Source organism: Pisolithus orientalis (genome assembly GCF_024613125.1).
Source record: "Pisolithus orientalis strain OTSU chromosome Unknown F5J12scaffold_21, whole genome shotgun sequence".
NCBI classification, from domain to species: Eukaryota; Fungi; Basidiomycota; class Agaricomycetes; order Boletales; family Pisolithaceae; genus Pisolithus; species Pisolithus orientalis.
Window position 1 is genome coordinate 531,438 of NW_026260802.1, and position 16,340 is coordinate 547,777.

At 45.2% G+C, this 16,340-nt stretch overlaps 7 protein-coding genes across 7 annotated transcripts; 6 read left to right on the forward strand and 1 right to left on the reverse strand.

The window, feature by feature from the left end:
• Positions 1-2,821: 2,821 nt before the first annotated feature.
• On the forward strand, positions 2,822-4,614 carry F5J12DRAFT_783912 (uncharacterized protein; the record flags this gene model as incomplete). Its single annotated transcript, XM_051742942.1, has 7 exons — positions 2,822-3,016; positions 3,176-3,228; positions 3,377-3,568; positions 3,744-3,857; positions 3,894-3,954; positions 4,117-4,263; positions 4,285-4,614. 7 exons carry the CDS (start codon positions 2,822-2,824, stop codon positions 4,612-4,614), a joined length of 1,092 nt encoding a protein of 363 aa, XP_051598650.1.
• Positions 4,615-4,700: 86 nt separating this feature from the next.
• On the forward strand, positions 4,701-4,970 carry F5J12DRAFT_723081 (uncharacterized protein; the record flags this gene model as incomplete). Its single annotated transcript, XM_051741431.1, has 1 exon — positions 4,701-4,970. A coding segment is annotated over one exon (270 nt), but the record flags the coding sequence as incomplete, so codon positions are not given.
• Positions 4,971-6,425: 1,455 nt separating this feature from the next.
• On the forward strand, positions 6,426-7,256 carry F5J12DRAFT_894214 (uncharacterized protein; the record flags this gene model as incomplete). The annotated part of the gene is made up of 3 exons (XM_051747720.1): positions 6,426-6,683; positions 6,750-6,809; positions 6,864-7,256. 3 exons carry the CDS (start codon positions 6,426-6,428, stop codon positions 7,254-7,256), a joined length of 711 nt encoding a protein of 236 aa, XP_051598652.1.
• Positions 7,257-8,056: 800 nt separating this feature from the next.
• On the reverse strand, positions 8,057-8,500 carry F5J12DRAFT_894215 (uncharacterized protein; the record flags this gene model as incomplete). Its single annotated transcript, XM_051747721.1, has 4 exons — positions 8,057-8,105; positions 8,148-8,196; positions 8,247-8,331; positions 8,384-8,500. The coding sequence occupies 4 exons, from the start codon at positions 8,498-8,500 to the stop codon at positions 8,057-8,059; spliced, it is 300 nt and encodes a 99-aa protein (XP_051598653.1).
• Positions 8,501-8,858: 358 nt separating this feature from the next.
• Positions 8,859-12,030, forward strand: F5J12DRAFT_783914 (uncharacterized protein; the record flags this gene model as incomplete). The annotated part of the gene is made up of 14 exons (XM_051742943.1): positions 8,859-8,915; positions 8,963-9,039; positions 9,117-9,213; positions 9,277-9,775; positions 10,001-10,097; positions 10,143-10,205; positions 10,245-10,297; positions 10,379-10,449; positions 10,523-10,591; positions 10,650-10,676; positions 10,817-10,884; positions 10,979-11,036; positions 11,212-11,641; positions 11,855-12,030. 14 exons carry the CDS (start codon positions 8,859-8,861, stop codon positions 12,028-12,030), a joined length of 1,842 nt encoding a protein of 613 aa, XP_051598654.1.
• Positions 12,031-12,438: 408 nt separating this feature from the next.
• F5J12DRAFT_894217 (uncharacterized protein) lies at positions 12,439-13,235 on the forward strand (the record flags this gene model as incomplete). Its single annotated transcript, XM_051747722.1, has 2 exons — positions 12,439-13,056; positions 13,113-13,235. The coding sequence occupies 2 exons, from the start codon at positions 12,439-12,441 to the stop codon at positions 13,233-13,235; spliced, it is 741 nt and encodes a 246-aa protein (XP_051598655.1).
• Positions 13,236-14,366: 1,131 nt separating this feature from the next.
• On the forward strand, positions 14,367-15,602 carry F5J12DRAFT_215952 (polyubiquitin). Its single transcript, XM_051738453.1, has 3 exons — positions 14,367-14,570; positions 14,629-15,188; positions 15,241-15,602. Exons 1-3 carry the CDS (start codon positions 14,467-14,469, stop codon positions 15,492-15,494), a joined length of 918 nt encoding a protein of 305 aa, XP_051598656.1. The 5' UTR covers positions 14,367-14,466; the 3' UTR covers positions 15,495-15,602.
• Positions 15,603-16,340: the final 738 nt, after the last annotated feature.

A 16,340-nucleotide genomic window follows, 5' to 3' on the forward strand; every position in this document is an offset into this window, starting at 1 on the left:
CAAGGCTGCATACACAGGCATTGCAGCATCAGTCATTGATGGCAAGACTTTACATAACATAGGTACTGACACTCACCAGAGATGGTGATCTCATATACATCATCACTGATGACTAACATCAGTGTCTCAGGCATGATACCTCTGAATGGGGGAAGACAATCAGTGCAGACAGTGAAATCACTGGAGGAATACTGGCATGACAAACACTATCTTATTATTGATGAGATGTCCATGGTCTCTGGACTGTTCTTGGCCAAACTCTCCAACATCATTTCCCAGGCATGCACTGGAGCTGATGACAACTCATTGGTCCTTCCCTTTGGTGGCCTCAATGTTATCCTTGTCAGTGATTCTCATCAATTCCCTCCAGTGGCTACAAAAGTGTCAGTGCCTTTATTCTGGCCATGCAACATGGAAAGAGATACCAAGGATGAACTTCTGGGTTGCTGCATTTATGAACAGTTCAACATTGTGGTACAGCTCAAGACACAGGTGAGAGTGACTGATCCTGGGTGGCTCAATCTGTTGCAGCACATTCACAATGGCAGCTGCAGTGAACATCACATCAACATGCTTCAGGGACTGGTGTTGGACAATGCTACATGTCCACCTACCAACTTCCATTCATTGCCATGGAAAGATGTGGTGTTGGTGACTCCATGTCATGCTGTGCATATGCAGTGGAATTCAATGACTGCTTACAAATGGGCAAATATGGAGAATATATCACTTATCAGCTGTCCAGCTCTGGACTCCATAGGTGGTCATGCACTCACCTTGCCTGAGAAATTTGCAGTGGCTGCTAATCCAAAAAGTGGTCATGGATGCAATCACCAGGAATGGGGAGAGCTGTCAGATGAGGTGGTGCTCGAAATTGGCATGCATGTGATGGTAACATTCAACATCACCACTGATCTTGACATTGCCAATGGTGCATGAGGCTGCATGGTCAATATTGTGCTGGACTCAAGGGAAAGTCTGAAGAGATCAGTGAATAATGTCATTCAGCTGGAATACCCACCAGTTTACATGCTCATGGAGATGAACCACACAAAAGTGAATGCACTGCCAGGTCTCCCCACTGGTGTGCTGCCAGTGATGCCTATCTGTAGAATGTTCTCAGTCTCATCTGCAGGTGGCAAGCAGATCATAATAAGCTGTGTGCAATTGCCTATAACAGCTGCATATGCATTCACAGACTATCATGTGCAGGCACAAACACTGGAGCACTGCATCATAGACATTGGCACACCACCTAGTGGTCAATTGACTCCATTCAATGCGTATGAGCTGGGGGCATGACATGATTCAGCTTTTAAGAGACTTTGATGTGTGGCTCTTCACACAGCATCCCAGTGAATATCTACAGAATGAAGATGAGCATTTGGATAAAATGGATGAAAGCACAAAGCAGTGGTGGAAAATGATGAAAGGGTCAGGAGGTGTATACAAATGATTACATGCACTGACATGACATTGTGCACCATACACTACACTACTATGATACATAATGTCCATCATCAGCCCTCAGCATACCTTGCAGTCATCGAGGCAAGGTTATGTGGCTGGTGGGATTTGCCATGCAGAGTTGTTGTTGGGGCATATGCACAGATGTCAAAAAAAGCATCTCAATTTTTGGGGTGCAGTGACCTTGTAAACAAGGTGATCAGTGGGGAGGGGGGGGGGATTATGCAAGGCTGTAAATTTTCCATTTTGAGACACTGTATACCTTTAGATGGGCCAAGCAACTGCCAGTACATGCCTCAACATCAGCCTTAATGGTATAATTCATTGAATGATATTTTCCATCAACTACCCATGCTTCCTTCATACTGGCAACCATAGCCTTCCTCTCCCCCCACATACATTCAAAGACTTCCCATGAATAATCCGTCCATGCTTCAACATTTGATGACAGTAAAGTTCCACTCCCACCCCCATGATGATCATTGCATATGACATGTACCCACTTCCACCCTGAATGGTACCCAACAACCAATTGGAATGAAGCATCAAGTGCATTGCTCACATATGTTACCACAGTATACCATGGATCACACTCCTGGAAGCCCCACATGCAGAGTCTCTGACCTGCCCAGGTAGCTTCCTCAGGGATGACACAGCACCAGACAAAGCCATGAGACAAGATCTCCATCAGATGAAATTCAAAACTGCATTCCAAGCAGTCCTGGGCAAGGCAGCTCTCTTCACCATCTCCCTTGCAGATGAGGTTGAGAACTTCGAATTGCAGATTGCCAGCAATGGCATTTGCTGGGGTTCCCAATGTCCATTCATATTGACCATTCACATCTAAGAGAGTGATTTTTAGAGGCTCGTTGGAGTATGAGTGACAACATGCAGGTGATGCCTGGACATATTTGTTTGAAGAATACTGGGGGATGGCATATGGAATGATTGGAAGGCAAATTCAAATGCCATTGTTGGTCACAGTGCATGACTGATTGGGGGGCTCGCCACCCAATACACATTCCTGCATGAATTCCCCAAGGTCCATTGTTCTAACATTGCTCAAGTCTGTAAAAAAGCTTGGTGAGTCTGCAAGTATGCTGCCAGTGAACCACTGTTTGTTCCAAGTGAAAATGCTGTGATCACTGGACATCCACATAATTTCCAGCTGAAGCTGCCTGAATGCATTCTTCCCTTCACTGTATAAAATAGGCATGAGGATGCCAAACAACCCCATTAGTGAGTAAGCCTGGTCTTCTACTCATGTAGTCACACAATTAGCAGCCCATGACATTATTTGGGTGATACTGAGATGTGATGAGGACAATCCATGGTATAGAACTGGGACTGGTATATGGGTAACGATCATCAAGGCATGAGTGAGGGTCACTTTGTTCCTGATGAGTTGCCAGTCTCAAGTATAGAGCTGGATGTGCTGGGGAGTAATGAGTTCTTGGAGGGTCCACCCACAAGTGAACCATTCACTGCACATGAGAGCAAAGGCCCACTCTCAGTTGCAGGCAACAGCAGGATCATCTACATTGTCCAGGTAAGCATAGCACAATGCAGAGTTCTTGTACCACTGATACATAGAGTTGATTGCTTCTGCCTGCAACTATCAAGAAATTTGGTATACCCCTTCTGTGCTGAGATATTGATATCTTTTCCATCCTCAATGTCTTGGAATAAGATTTCTTCCTCATGTCAGTGGTGGGATAAGACAGCATATTCAGGAGGCCTTGAGTTGAACATTTCAAGGTGGTAAGTGTGGACATTGATAAGATGCATGGCAGATTAATCTAGATTTTGAATCAGTAAAGTGTAGACATCAAAAACAGTGGGTGGTGGGATATTACCATTGGATGGGCCCTTGATAAACATGGGCAAGTCAACCAATCATTGATCCAAGGTCCAAGAATAAAATGACTGGAGTTGCCCCAATGACTTGCCAAGTGGGCAAGGGAACTCTGACACGTGGCCAATTCTACCAGACTGGTCATCCTTGGGTTGTCCTGCAGGTACACACTGGCCCAGTTTATTCCGAGCAGTCAGAATGGGGCCTGTGCTGGCCTGTGCCTCCCAGTGAGAATTGGACAAATGTGTAACTAGGTAGACAAATGTAGTACTATTTACTAACTATTGTGCACATGTATTGGCATGTGTCATGACATGCATAGGTTGTCCATAGCTATGCCTAGTTGGAACAGGATATTGATTGCATGCAACCTGTCCAATCTGTGCCATCAACTCCATGTGATGTGACATACTTGTGCTAGGTTGTTGAATCTATGCTATCTGGTGCAATCCATGCCATCCATTCCATACTCTTGCTGCACTCACTATGAGTACTACCCACTCCTCATCATGCTGGACCCTGCTCCAAACCTATGGTGTGTATGTCACAAATACTGCAAAGGCATTTGCAGGCCCATTCTTACACTGAGAACTTGGAAGTGGCACCTATGTGAGGCAGACAGTGATGAGAAGGTGTCTATAACACTGGCAACATGATCCAATACTTTCTACACATTCATTGCTACATCTGCTGCAAGTACCAGCACTTCTAACAAATCTGGTACTGCCAGACATGCATGCCTGGTAAGACCACATTAATAACCATTCTTCTCTTTGGTTTAAAAATCCTCTTAGACACTAGAGGCAGGGGATCACCCTCAACTACCTTCCCAGGGAGATGCCCATCAAAATCAGATGGATGACCACATGCATTTGGACAAGGTTGCAGATCAGCAAGATGCTGATGAACATAAGTCCTTCAATATGCTTTTTTTTTTCAAGGTAATCATCAACACCCTGCAGATGTTGATGACAGGCTTGGAGATTTTCATGGTGACAATGGGGCTGGAGATTTTTGTGGTGACAACAGTCATGGAGATGTTTGTGGCAATGATGGGGCTGGAGATGTTCATGGTGATGATGGGGCTAGAGATTTTCATGGTGATGATGGGGCTGGAGATTTTCATCATGACAACAGTCCTGGAGATTCATGGAATCACAACCCACCCACTGGACATGATGACAACCATCCACTTGCTCCACCTGTCTGTTCCCCCCTCCTGGACCTTGATATCGAGAAACTCATTTGTGACACATGCCTACCAAAGATATGGCATGGCCTGCACTTCGTAAAAGACATCAGAAATGCCTCTCTCAATGATGGAGCTGGCACAACATGTGAACCACTCAAGCACCTCTGCAATCCCCCCTGAGAACCTCTGCACATAGACAATCTGTCTACTGAACTTGCCTTCTCAATGTTTCTTGCCCTCAAACATTCATCAGAAAATGCATATACAAAGATTCAGAGAGCTGCTCAGAAGACTTTCCCCAATTGTGAACTCCCTACATTTCAGCAAACAAAACACCTACTCACCAATCTCAGTGGAGTCACATCTGTAGTCAAAGATATGTGTATTAACTCCTGTGCTGCCTTTGTAGGTCCACTCTCTGCTCTTGACACCTGTCCAGAGTGCTCCAAGCCATGATATGACCAAGTCAAGCTGCAGCAGAGCAATGGTAGGACCAAACACCCCCATGCTGTCTTCCATACAATCCCTATCACCCCACAACTCCAGGCCCTTTGGCACCATCCTGAGACTGCAGAGAAGATGCACTACCAGGAGAATCATACCCAGCAGCTATTTGAGGAAATCTGGAGAAACAATGGGTTAGTTGATGCTTACAACAACATATTCTGCAGGGAAGCATACCTCTGCACAGTGGCTCAAAATAGGATCAAGCCAGAAGACATGTTGCTCATGTTATCAATCAATGGTGCTCAATTATATGAGAGTAAGGAGTCTGACTGCTGGATATATATTTGGATCATCCTTGACCTTTCTCCCAACTACCATTACAAGAAAAAGCATGTTCCTCCCAGCACAATCATACCTGGTCCAAAGAAGCCAAGGATCATCGACTCTTTCTTGTTCCTGGGCTTACACCACCTCTCTGCTGTTCAGTGTGAGGGGCTTCACATCTGGGATGCCTCACAAGATTGCGAATTCACCTCATGCCCATTCCTATTTCTTGCACATGCTGATGGTCCTGGCCTACTTACCCTCAGCAACTTTGTCAGCCATCAGGGAAAAAACAGGTGCCACCTGCTCTATCCTGTAAAAGGATGTCATAAACCGGGTGTGTCTCAATATTACCCAGTCCTCCTCAAGCCACACAACTACAATATACCCAACTGCGACCATCCTGACCTCAACATCTATGATTTTGGGCCAGGGAATTCCCAAGTGTACATTGAGCAACTGACATATCTCATCAGCTCACACACCCAGGCTGAGTATGAAAGAAGGTGCCTGAAAATGGGCATTGTCAGACTGAGCATCTTGCTCAGCCTCCAGCCACACCTGCTTCAGGGTATCCCCAAGGTTTTTTTGTCTGAGCTGATGCACCTGAGTGGGGCAAACATAGCCATGCTCTGGGTTGATTTATGGTAGGGCAAATTTGACTGCATGCCCACCAACAACAAATCTTCGTGGTATTGGGCCATTTTTAAGGATAGGGTGACCTGGGAAGCCCACAGCCTTGCTGTTGCCACTTGCAAGATGTATCTACCAGGCTCATTCAACATCACTCCTCACAACCCTTGTCTTCATGCCAATTCCTGGTACAAAGCCACAGAGTACATTACCTGGATTCACAATCTCTGTCTGGCTCTTCTGTACAGAGTTCTCCCTGTCTGTGTCTGGCGCAATTTTTGCAAGTTCATTGCTGGCCTTTGTATTATGTCTCAATACATCATCACTCCTGCCCAACTTTGTTGTGCTTTTCAGCTCATATTGGAATGGGCACCAGAATTCGAGCATATTTTTTACCAGTGTTGTGTTGATTGCATTCCATTCATTTGTCCTTGTGTTCACCTCACATGTCACCTTCCTTCTGAAGCAGCTTGTGTTGGCTCACCCATATGTTCCTCACAGTGGACAATGGAACATACAATTGGCAATCTTGGCCAAGAGATATGGCAACCATCAGACCCATTTTCCAACCTCACACAGCAGGGAATCCACCATTGCCAAGTGAATGTGCTCAAGGCTATGCTACCTCATCTCGACCCTCCTGAAAATGACAACCCACATGCATCTGCTGACCTCCATAATGGCTATGTCCTCCTTGCCAAACATGACAAGTGTCTCATCACTCTTCAAGGAGCAGAGGCCCAAATTATCTCAGAGTATCTCAGAGTTCCACTTGCACCCAGAATCTGATGCTGGGCATGCCTTCATTTGCCCAATGGCCAAATTGTGCAGTCTGAGTATCAAGAATTGCAGAAGTCCCCAGACAAAATTCACATGGCTCAGAATGTTAAGGTACATGAATTGTAGTTAACTCTTGCTGTACATTTGCTCATCATATCATAAAAGGTTTTCCTTGATGGCAGAGACTGCATCACAGAAGTCCAGTACTTCACAAGACTCATTGTCAGGGCACCAGGCAACCATTCCAATGATGATGATGACAACAATGATGACCTTGATGCCCCTGATAAATTAGAATATGACAACATTGCTCTCATCACTCTCTATTCCAATCCCCACCCTCACCTATTCAAGCAATCTTACAGGGTTGTCACTTCCTGTACCAAGCAGGGTGAGCCAAGTTTGCAAGTCATTCTGGTTTCCTCCATTCAATCAGTTGTTGCAATGGTGCTGCATCATCCCATCATACAAGGTATGGTCAAGGAGAGGTATTTCCTGGTGGAGAAGATGGGTGTAGACATTGCACATCTCAGGGTCAAAGAAAATGAGGAGGATTGAGCTTAGCATACATGTACTTCTTGTTGGAGTTTATCACTTTTACCTTAGTTGTGGTTCACCGAGCACAGCATTACGTAATCCAAAAGCGGACACTTAGCAGTTTATTTTTTTTTTTTCTGCACCTCAGCTTCAACCAACTTGAAGTCTGAGGTGGGACTCCTTCCATTCATTATATTGGAACACTTACTTACCTACCTACAGTATATTCCTCTCTATAGGTAGTTAATTGTTTAGCTTCAACCAACTTGAAGTCTGAGTATATTCCTCTCTATAGACTTGACAATCCTGCAGCTCGTCATCCTCCAAAACTTCTGTCATTCTGTCTGTCTGAAGTATTGTGGAGACAATAAATTTTTGCATTCATGTCCTTTCAGCTTGCAAACTACTCAGCAGCCAAAAACACTGGTATTAAAGCATGGTAAACCACAGTAATGTACACTGTCCTCAGTACAAAGCACATGGCAGATGTCCTTGCACAAAAAAAAATGTTCACCAGTAGATGCCTAGACCTTGCTCATGCCATCGCTCTTGGCAACCTCTCCACTGGAACCACTACCAATGGCCTCCAACACAGGCCTCATCACTGCTGGGAATGTCAAAAACATGTCATACATCATGACTGAGGTGTCAGGAGAGATCTTGTGGAACATGTGAGGGCAATGGGGGGGCCAATTCTCATCAAAGGTTTTATGCTTTACTGGAGGAAATTGGTTTAAAGTCCCATGAAGTTGAACAGGGACCATGAGTGTGGTTGTCAGTAACATTGTGTCATGAGTCATCTCCTTGTTGTTGGAGGTCTCCTAGTCAGAAGTATCTTCTGGACTTCCAGACCATAAAGCCTCCTCAAGCCTGCAAAGATAAGAACACCTCCAGAAGTTACACAAGACTTACTGAATAGCAGTGACCATAATTTTCACATCACTGTTGCTGGTTAATGTGCCTGTAATCAATCTGGTTAGAAATGTTGGCTATATGTGCCATGATACCTACAGTACTCCACAATCATGGCTTCATCTTCATTGTCAGAGTCAACCTTCACATATTTTTTTGGGTTCTTGAGATGCAGGATTAATTTCTGTAAGATGTCAGTCATGCAATGGGTAGAGTTAGAATAGCTTAAGACATACATGTGGGCCAGGATTTTCTGGTGTGAAGTTAATAACATATGCTGGCCAACCTTGAAGGAGGTTTTTGACCTTGAGTATGATGACATTTTCGATGATCTTGACAGTGGTGGGAGCCATATGGATAAGAGCAGTAGACAACAATGTAGTACTAGACTTAGTGTAGGATTTGGACTTAGGGAGAAATTGTGCTGTCAAGTGACAAATAATGATAAACATGGGTGTTCGCTCCACCATCTGTGATGTCAACATCCAGCCTTTCAGACAGCCAGGTGTCCCCCCTTTTTATGTCTAATTCTCTGCCAGAGCTATATAATTCCAGTACAAGTGGTCCTAATAACTTTTTCAGGTGCAACAGCATGCAGAGTCCTGCATCTTTTTCAACCCCTAACAACACCTTGTCATGGGCCAACAACTTGCAGATGGCTGGTAATGTGGCAGATCCAGCTGCCTCTTCACTGATGTTCCCTCTTCAATAATGCAGCCCAGCTACACATTATCCCATAGCCAAGCTTTCCCAGAAATGATACCAAATGTGAGTGCATGTGTGTCTACTGATTTCCTCACATATATGTGGCATAGGCACAGGTTCTGCAAGACATGATCAATAGACTTCAGCAAGAGAATACTGCATTGAAGGCAGAACACACTGCCATGCAGTAAGTTGATCACCAAGCAAAGATTACTGACATTGTTATCTCTGTCATAGGAACACATACAATACCCTTGTTTCAAGGCTAATGTTAAACCAGCCAGACCAGAGTGCTTTATCAGATGGATTTCTCAACATCTCACTGAAATCACTGCCAATCACTACAATGCCATTCCTCAATGTACCTCCAGTCCTTCAGCTCAACTGAGCTGACCATCCCAAAGTGTGATACTGGTTTGAGAAGGATTGGAAGGCTTTTTGTATGACAGTGCAAGGACAAGCATCCTCTGCTATGGCATTTATTGAAGATGCAAATGGACAAGAACTTGCAAGTGAGAAAATTACCAATGTCCTGCAGACCATGCAGAGTATTTGGCATGAGTTCCATACTCATGGACTCGTTGATGCCCAGACTACCTGGACATTGATGTTGCTGCAAGTCAAGAAGGCATTCCACAGTGAGCTCATTCAGGCATTTCCAGAGCTAAACTTTTGCAAAGACTCATGGAAGAGTGACCTCCTTGCTAAGAAGCATTACTTGTCTTTCAAACAAACCTGGTTCACAAATAGGATGGATGAAAAAACCAACAGCACTACCAAGCACAAGACAAAGAGCAAGGTAGCTGAGGACACAGACTCGCAGACTGGAGTCAGAAACATTAAGTGCATGAAGATTGACATATTCATGGCCCCAGACAACAGAAATGATGATGGCCTGCAAGCTGACAGTGCCAACATGTCAAGTAGTTCAGTTGATTCAGCTTCTAGCAACTCCATCAGGCCAAGCATATCCAACATAAACAACACTCCTGGGGTGTTGATATTGTCCTCAGAGTCTCTCTCCACATCTAGCCCATTACTTTCGTGAAATGATCAAGACTGTGATGCTCATATGTGACCTGACCATGCTTGTACACCAGGTGAGATGATATTATGGGATACATCATAAACTAATTTTTTGTTTTCAGGCATGCCTGTCATCCCAGTTGTTCCAACACTGAACACAGTTGAGCAGGAGGATGACACTGGTATCAGCATGGCTGCATGGCTGATTAAGAACCCCCTGTAAGTAACCTCACATGCATGTATCCTTGCTAACACCACCTATAGATCCTCTTTGCATCCACCTCCTGTTGTCAGAGATTTTCTAGAGCTGATCATGACCATATCTGAGTCTGTGTGACTAAATGAAAACTCACACTCATCCAACAGGTGCATGAGCACTATTGACAAAGGGGAGTCTCAAGTCAAAGCCCCAAGTACAAGTAAGCAACACCAACTGACCAATATCCATCCTGACATGGAGAGTAGGTGTAATGTCAAGCATATCACAACCATCAGCACAGCAAATGGCCCCACAACCCACAGATGGAATGAAGAAGAAGGTGTAGCATTCTCATTTGAACAAGAGTGGCAGGTATGTGTGCCACATTTGTATCTTGTCAGTTGCTAACTATCCCATCAGAACGTTGTGCATGCACCATTATCAGAAACAGGTTGGCAGATCACTAGAGGAGTTCAACAAGTACTTTGATGAGTTGCCTTCCAAAGCAAAGGTGGTATGTATTCTCCTGATCAAGTAGTCATTTGGCTACTCTAACTGCCATGCATATACAGAAATACAAAGATGAGGCAAACAATCTGGTACACATCATATACCTGATATAACCACATCTCTCATGAAGAGTCTTGCAGGTAGAGTGCAAGATCTGGATTAATGGGACAGCTGCCATTGTGGCCAAGTTTTCAGGTGGCACTATGTGCTAGGAGGCATGTTTTGGCAGACAGGCAAGCAGGAGCAGTGGGGTGAGGGCAGTGTGGATGAGAGGGAGCACAGGCAGTGCAAGGGTGGGTGGGTGGGCATCATTGCAACTGTACTTCTACATAGCATGGCATAGACAAATGCAATTTGTTAATTCACAAATTTATGGCATCATCTGACATAGATTGTCATATGGTGCATGTCACCTAGTCACCACTAGTTTTGTGCAGTGGCCAATTCAGGTTGGGAAAAACAAACCTAGGGGTCAAGATGTTGGCTAACTACTTAGTGGCATTGAAGACAGGTGGAAAACATGGCAAATAGGGTTGATGTATAGTACATGTCAGCTATAGTACATCAATTGAGTGAAAAATTATTAGCAACAGCATGCCTCACACCAGCAAATGATACCTGAAGGTGGCCGCAGCTGGTCATGCTGCAAAAGCTAACAAAAGAGCTGAAAATATCAAAACCTACCCTGAGACAGATGTGGGTCTCAAGACCCTGAGTTCTGACACAGAACGAGAAGGGGGTACTGCAGATCAATGCAGCTGGGATGGAGCAATCAACTGCTTGGCTTTGGATTCTGCCACTAGCAATGATGACAGCCAAGATGAGGTGGATGTCTGGGAACTGGAGGGCACAGAACTCTTGCAAAGTTTAGAGTTGTGCTTTACAAAGGAACACAAGTTGCTTACCACTCCAACACCATATCAGCTGCTGCAGCATGGAGCAAGGCAGAAAAAAATTGCCATCTTGGGTACAATGGTTTGTTGGCAAGAACAAAGCAGCAGCATGATCAGAGGGTGTGGGAAAGAGAAGCAAAGGATGCTGTGGTGTGTCAGAGGTGAGTACACATACAGCCCAATACACAAAAGAAACATACTCACTACTGCACAAATGTGCAGTGTGGCTGCTGATATGATGCACTCCTTTTTTGTCTGGGAGCCACAGTTCAAACAGACATTGCAATGAGCCACTGCCATGCAATCCACATCCACATCCACCCACCCATCTGAGTCAGTCGATCAACTTGAGTCCATGGATCCAATTGTCACAGATGTCTTTACTGGATATCTGTCAGATCTGCCAACTTCAGACTCTGAATCTGGCTCAGGTGATGAGGATGAGCTTGACTCTGGAGTGGACCAAGATAAGGATGGCTCTGAAGGTGATGAAACCACACACCCATGTCCTTTCCCAGCACAACCACCACCACCTTTGAAAAGATGTTGACTCAAGGTTCCTGTGTGTGTCACTCATCAGCAGAACCAAGCACAGAGATACAAAGCCCTTGAACAAGCCCTAAATGACATTGAAAAGCTTATTCAATCAAAAAAGGAATTTTTTGATGCTGGTCAGCATGGTCTTCAGGCATACCATGCACATGCCATCCAAAGTTGCTTATGGATGAATGTCTGGAATAAGAGGGACCAAACTGAGGCTTCCAAGTGAGCTGCTGAGAGCCAGGGATTTGCTGAACAGTGGGGTGGGAGGATGGTCTGCCATTGGGTGCAGCAGTGGGTTGCTGCTCAAGAGCTGCCAGTTTCATCTTGGGGGCACCATTCAAAAACATTTTCACTGTATGACAATCCTGCAATATGAGATGAACTGTGATCATTCATATGGTCCAACAAATTGGCAATGAATCCTCTGAAACTCATTGAATTCAGCAAGGAAAAGATGGTTCCTGCAGCTGCAAAACAGTACCTTGAACAGATCACAAATGTTGAGATGCCACAAGGGCTCAAAAAATATATGGAACTTGAACTTTTCCCCTGCATTCAACTGAAACCAAGCAAGGGTGTTTCTCTGGCAACTGCACACTGTCTCTTGAGGCAAGAAGGTTTTCATTTCCAGGAATACAAGAAGTCTCTGTATTATGATGGTCATGAACAACCAGATGTCATCAGTGACCAGCAAACCCACTTTCTTCCAGAAATGGAAAAGTACAAATGTCGACTGGTGGAATATGTTGTTGGAGATGTTGGGAACAAGATGCTGAAGAGTCCCTCTAATTATGTTGAGAACTGTCTTGTGCTCTGTGCACATGACAAGATGACAGCCCAAGCCAATGATGACATGGGAAGGGGTTGGATCTTTGATGGAGAGCAGTGGCTGCACAAGAAAGGTGTTGGACATGGGGTGCACCAGAGTGATGTCATCTGTTTGACTGTTGGATGGTTGTGGGAAGCAAGTCAAACTCTGGAATATGGAAAGAATTATGAGGGGTACTGGACTGGGGAGCTTTTTGTTAAGCAGGTAATCATATTTTTATTTTATAGACATCAGTGAATTTGCTCACAAAAACAATGCAGCTCAAAGAGAAGATTATTCCAGCATTCAAACATGCTCATGGTCCTGGATATCAGATGCTGCTCATGGTTGACAACTCACAAGGTCACTCTGCATATGCCAAAGATGCCCTCTTGACATCATGAATGAATATGAACCCAGGTGGTAAGCAAGCCTGGATGTGAGACACTTGGTTCATATGCAATGGAATAAAGGTTACCCAGCAAATGATCTTTCCAACAGACCATGCTGACTTCCCTGATATGCCCAAAGGCATGAAGCATGTCCTGATAGAGCGAAATCTGTGGCATGACAATCTCCGCATGCAGTGCAAGGATGGCTGTGCATCAGACCACTGCTGTGCCAAGCAAATTCTTGATCATCATCCAGACTTCAAGGCACAGAAGTCTCTTGTGCAAGAAGTTGTTGAATCAGCAGGTCACTTATGCATGTTTCTTCCAAAATTTCACTGCAAGCTAAACTTCATTGAGTACTTCTGGGCAGCCACAAAGCAGTACCTTCACAAGAATTGTGATTACACATTTGCCTTGCTTCAGGCAAATATGCCAAAAGCTTTGGGGATGGTGGAAATTCACACAATCCGAAAGTGGGAGCACCAGATGAAATGGTGGATGGAGGCCTATGGGAGTGGGTTGGGTGCAAAGGATGCTCAATTCCATGTGCAGTCTTTCAGCTCAAGGAAATACAAATCACATTGCCACATTCATGAAGCTGTTGCAACTGCAGTGGAGGGGGTCAATAACCATAATTAGTAATTTTATAGGGGACACTTTCCTAATATGACTTTATTCCCATGCCTGGCCATTTCAACTGCTGCCCAAAGTTATAACTCAGTCAGTTTTTGAGATACTAAAAATCTGGCTAGTGAAGTTGTTCTAATGTTAAATTTGAGCCTTTTTACTAAGTTTGAAGTCATTCTTTGACGATTTGCATGTACTGAAAAGCTTGTACAAAACTAGTGGTGACTAGGTGATGTGCACCATAGGACAATCAAGCAGAATAAGAGACAAAAGGCTGTCAAGTAGCTTGAGCTAGCAAAAAAAGCTATGGAGCTGACCTATTTCGTATGTGGGGCAATCTCTACCTATGGCATAGATCTAGCTACGTGTACATCGTTCCACATATGTCCAATTCTCACTGGGTGTGCCTATCCATCAGCCTGACTGGTGCACCTCGCTGACTCATCAGACTTTCAACCTCCGCTATCTCGTTCGTTTATAAGCCTCCGGGGGGAGTGGCACACCTTGTTTCCTCCGTGTTTACCACAGCTCACAACCTCCAAGCTACTCCATTTTTGCGTAGGCAATCGTTAATCCCGTTGTTGGTGTATCTTTTTCTCACAGAATCCCATGTAGGATGCAAATCTTCGTTAAGACCCTTACTGGCAAGACCATCACCCTCGAGGTGGAGTCTTCCGACACTATCGACAACGTCAAGGCGAAGATCCAGGACAAGGAAGGGTGGGTACTATTGTTCACCTCTCACAGGAATGCAATAATTGACATTAACTTGTTGCAGTATTCCTCCGGATCAACAGCGCCTCATCTTCGCTGGTAAACAACTTGAGGACGGTCGAACTCTCTCGGATTATAACATCCAGAAGGAGTCTACCCTCCACCTTGTCCTCCGCCTTCGCGGTGGTATGCAAATCTTCGTCAAGACCCTCACGGGCAAGACGATCACCCTTGAGGTCGAATCATCTGACACCATCGACAACGTGAAGGCAAAGATCCAGGATAAGGAGGGCATTCCTCCCGACCAACAACGTCTGATCTTCGCTGGGAAGCAGCTCGAGGACGGTCGGACGCTCTCTGACTACAACATTCAGAAGGAATCTACCCTTCACCTCGTCTTGCGTCTGCGTGGTGGTATGCAGATTTTCGTCAAGACCCTCACCGGGAAGACCATCACCCTCGAGGTCGAGTCGTCCGACACTATTGACAACGTCAAGGCGAAGATCCAGGACAAGGAGGGAATTCCTCCCGACCAACAACGTTTGATCTTCGCCGGCAAGCAGTTGGAGGATGGCCGGACGCTGTCCGACTATAACATCCAGAAGGAATCGACGCTCCACCTTGGTACGCATGATCCGTTTCACATGTTGCACATCCGCTGACGTGCCGATGTCAGTCCTTCGTCTCCGTGGTGGCATGCAGATTTTTGTCAAGACGTTGACTGGGAAGACAATTACCTTGGAAGTGGAGTCTTCGGACACCATTGACAACGTGAAGGCGAAGATTCAGGACAAGGAGGGCATTCCTCCTGACCAGCAGCGCCTCATCTTTGCTGGCAAGCAGCTTGAAGACGGCCGCACTCTCTCCGACTACAACATTCAGAAGGAGAGTACTCTGCACCTTGTCCTTCGTCTTCGCGGTGGTCTTTGAGGTGTTCGCCAATCTAGCATCGTATGAACGTGTCCCACAATGTGTCCCTCGTGTAGCTGTAATCTGAACGATGTTCGTTGATAATTGGACTTTCGATTCTTCCTGAGATCTGAAACGTGCTGAGTGACTGGAATCAGACCCGCACTTGTATGGTGCAAGTGATTTCGCCATGAGATCACTGACTGCGAATGTAGGAGGAAAATTGTCTCGGGAGGAAAGCCGGCAGTCATCTATTTGCTCCGTATTCATGTCTGTTTTTTGCTTGACTGACGTTGCCAAAGAGAGCGAAACTGTGTGGCTGTCTCGTATATTTAAAACTTGAAAGTCGTCATGCACCAGCTCACCGCGTATACTATTTAGATTAACTTTGCTAGTGTTCCCCATTCACTATAGATCAGACGCTTGAGAACATGCACGGACATTAAGGGGCCTTGTCGACCGACAATATTTTCCAATACAACCTGGACGTATCCGGACCGCGACGATAACTGGATTCCGGAATTCCACGAGGGCCGACGAGCCAGCGCTCTCCAGAATCTGTCTTTTGACAGCCGATGCTGGTGTCTGGTCTCTTTTCGGTACGTTTTCCTGTCATTCCAGTATCAGTTAAAGTTGATATAGTTTGTATTCCACGCAGAGGGTTGAGTAGCCCAATCATAGATTCGGCTTTTCTTCCGACAGGCAGTGCAAAGATGATAACATGTATGTATTTGACTTGCGCCTGCGTGCGCATGACCTTATCATGAATTATAACTTTCTGGATCCTTTCTGGGCCAGGTGTCACATTCAGTGATAAATCAATTCACTCGGCACAGGCTCCGGTTCTGACCGTCGCAAAGGTTTGCC

Coding starts and splice junctions, on each gene's coding strand:
- F5J12DRAFT_215952 (XM_051738453.1), top strand. CDS start 14,467: ATGCAAATCTTCGTTAAGACCCTTACTGGCAAGACCATCACCCTCGAG. Junction 14,571..14,628: donor AAGATCCAGGACAAGGAAGG/GTGGGTACTATT, acceptor AACTTGTTGCAG/TATTCCTCCGGATCAACAGC. Junction 15,189..15,240: donor GGAATCGACGCTCCACCTTG/GTACGCATGATC, acceptor TGCCGATGTCAG/TCCTTCGTCTCCGTGGTGGC.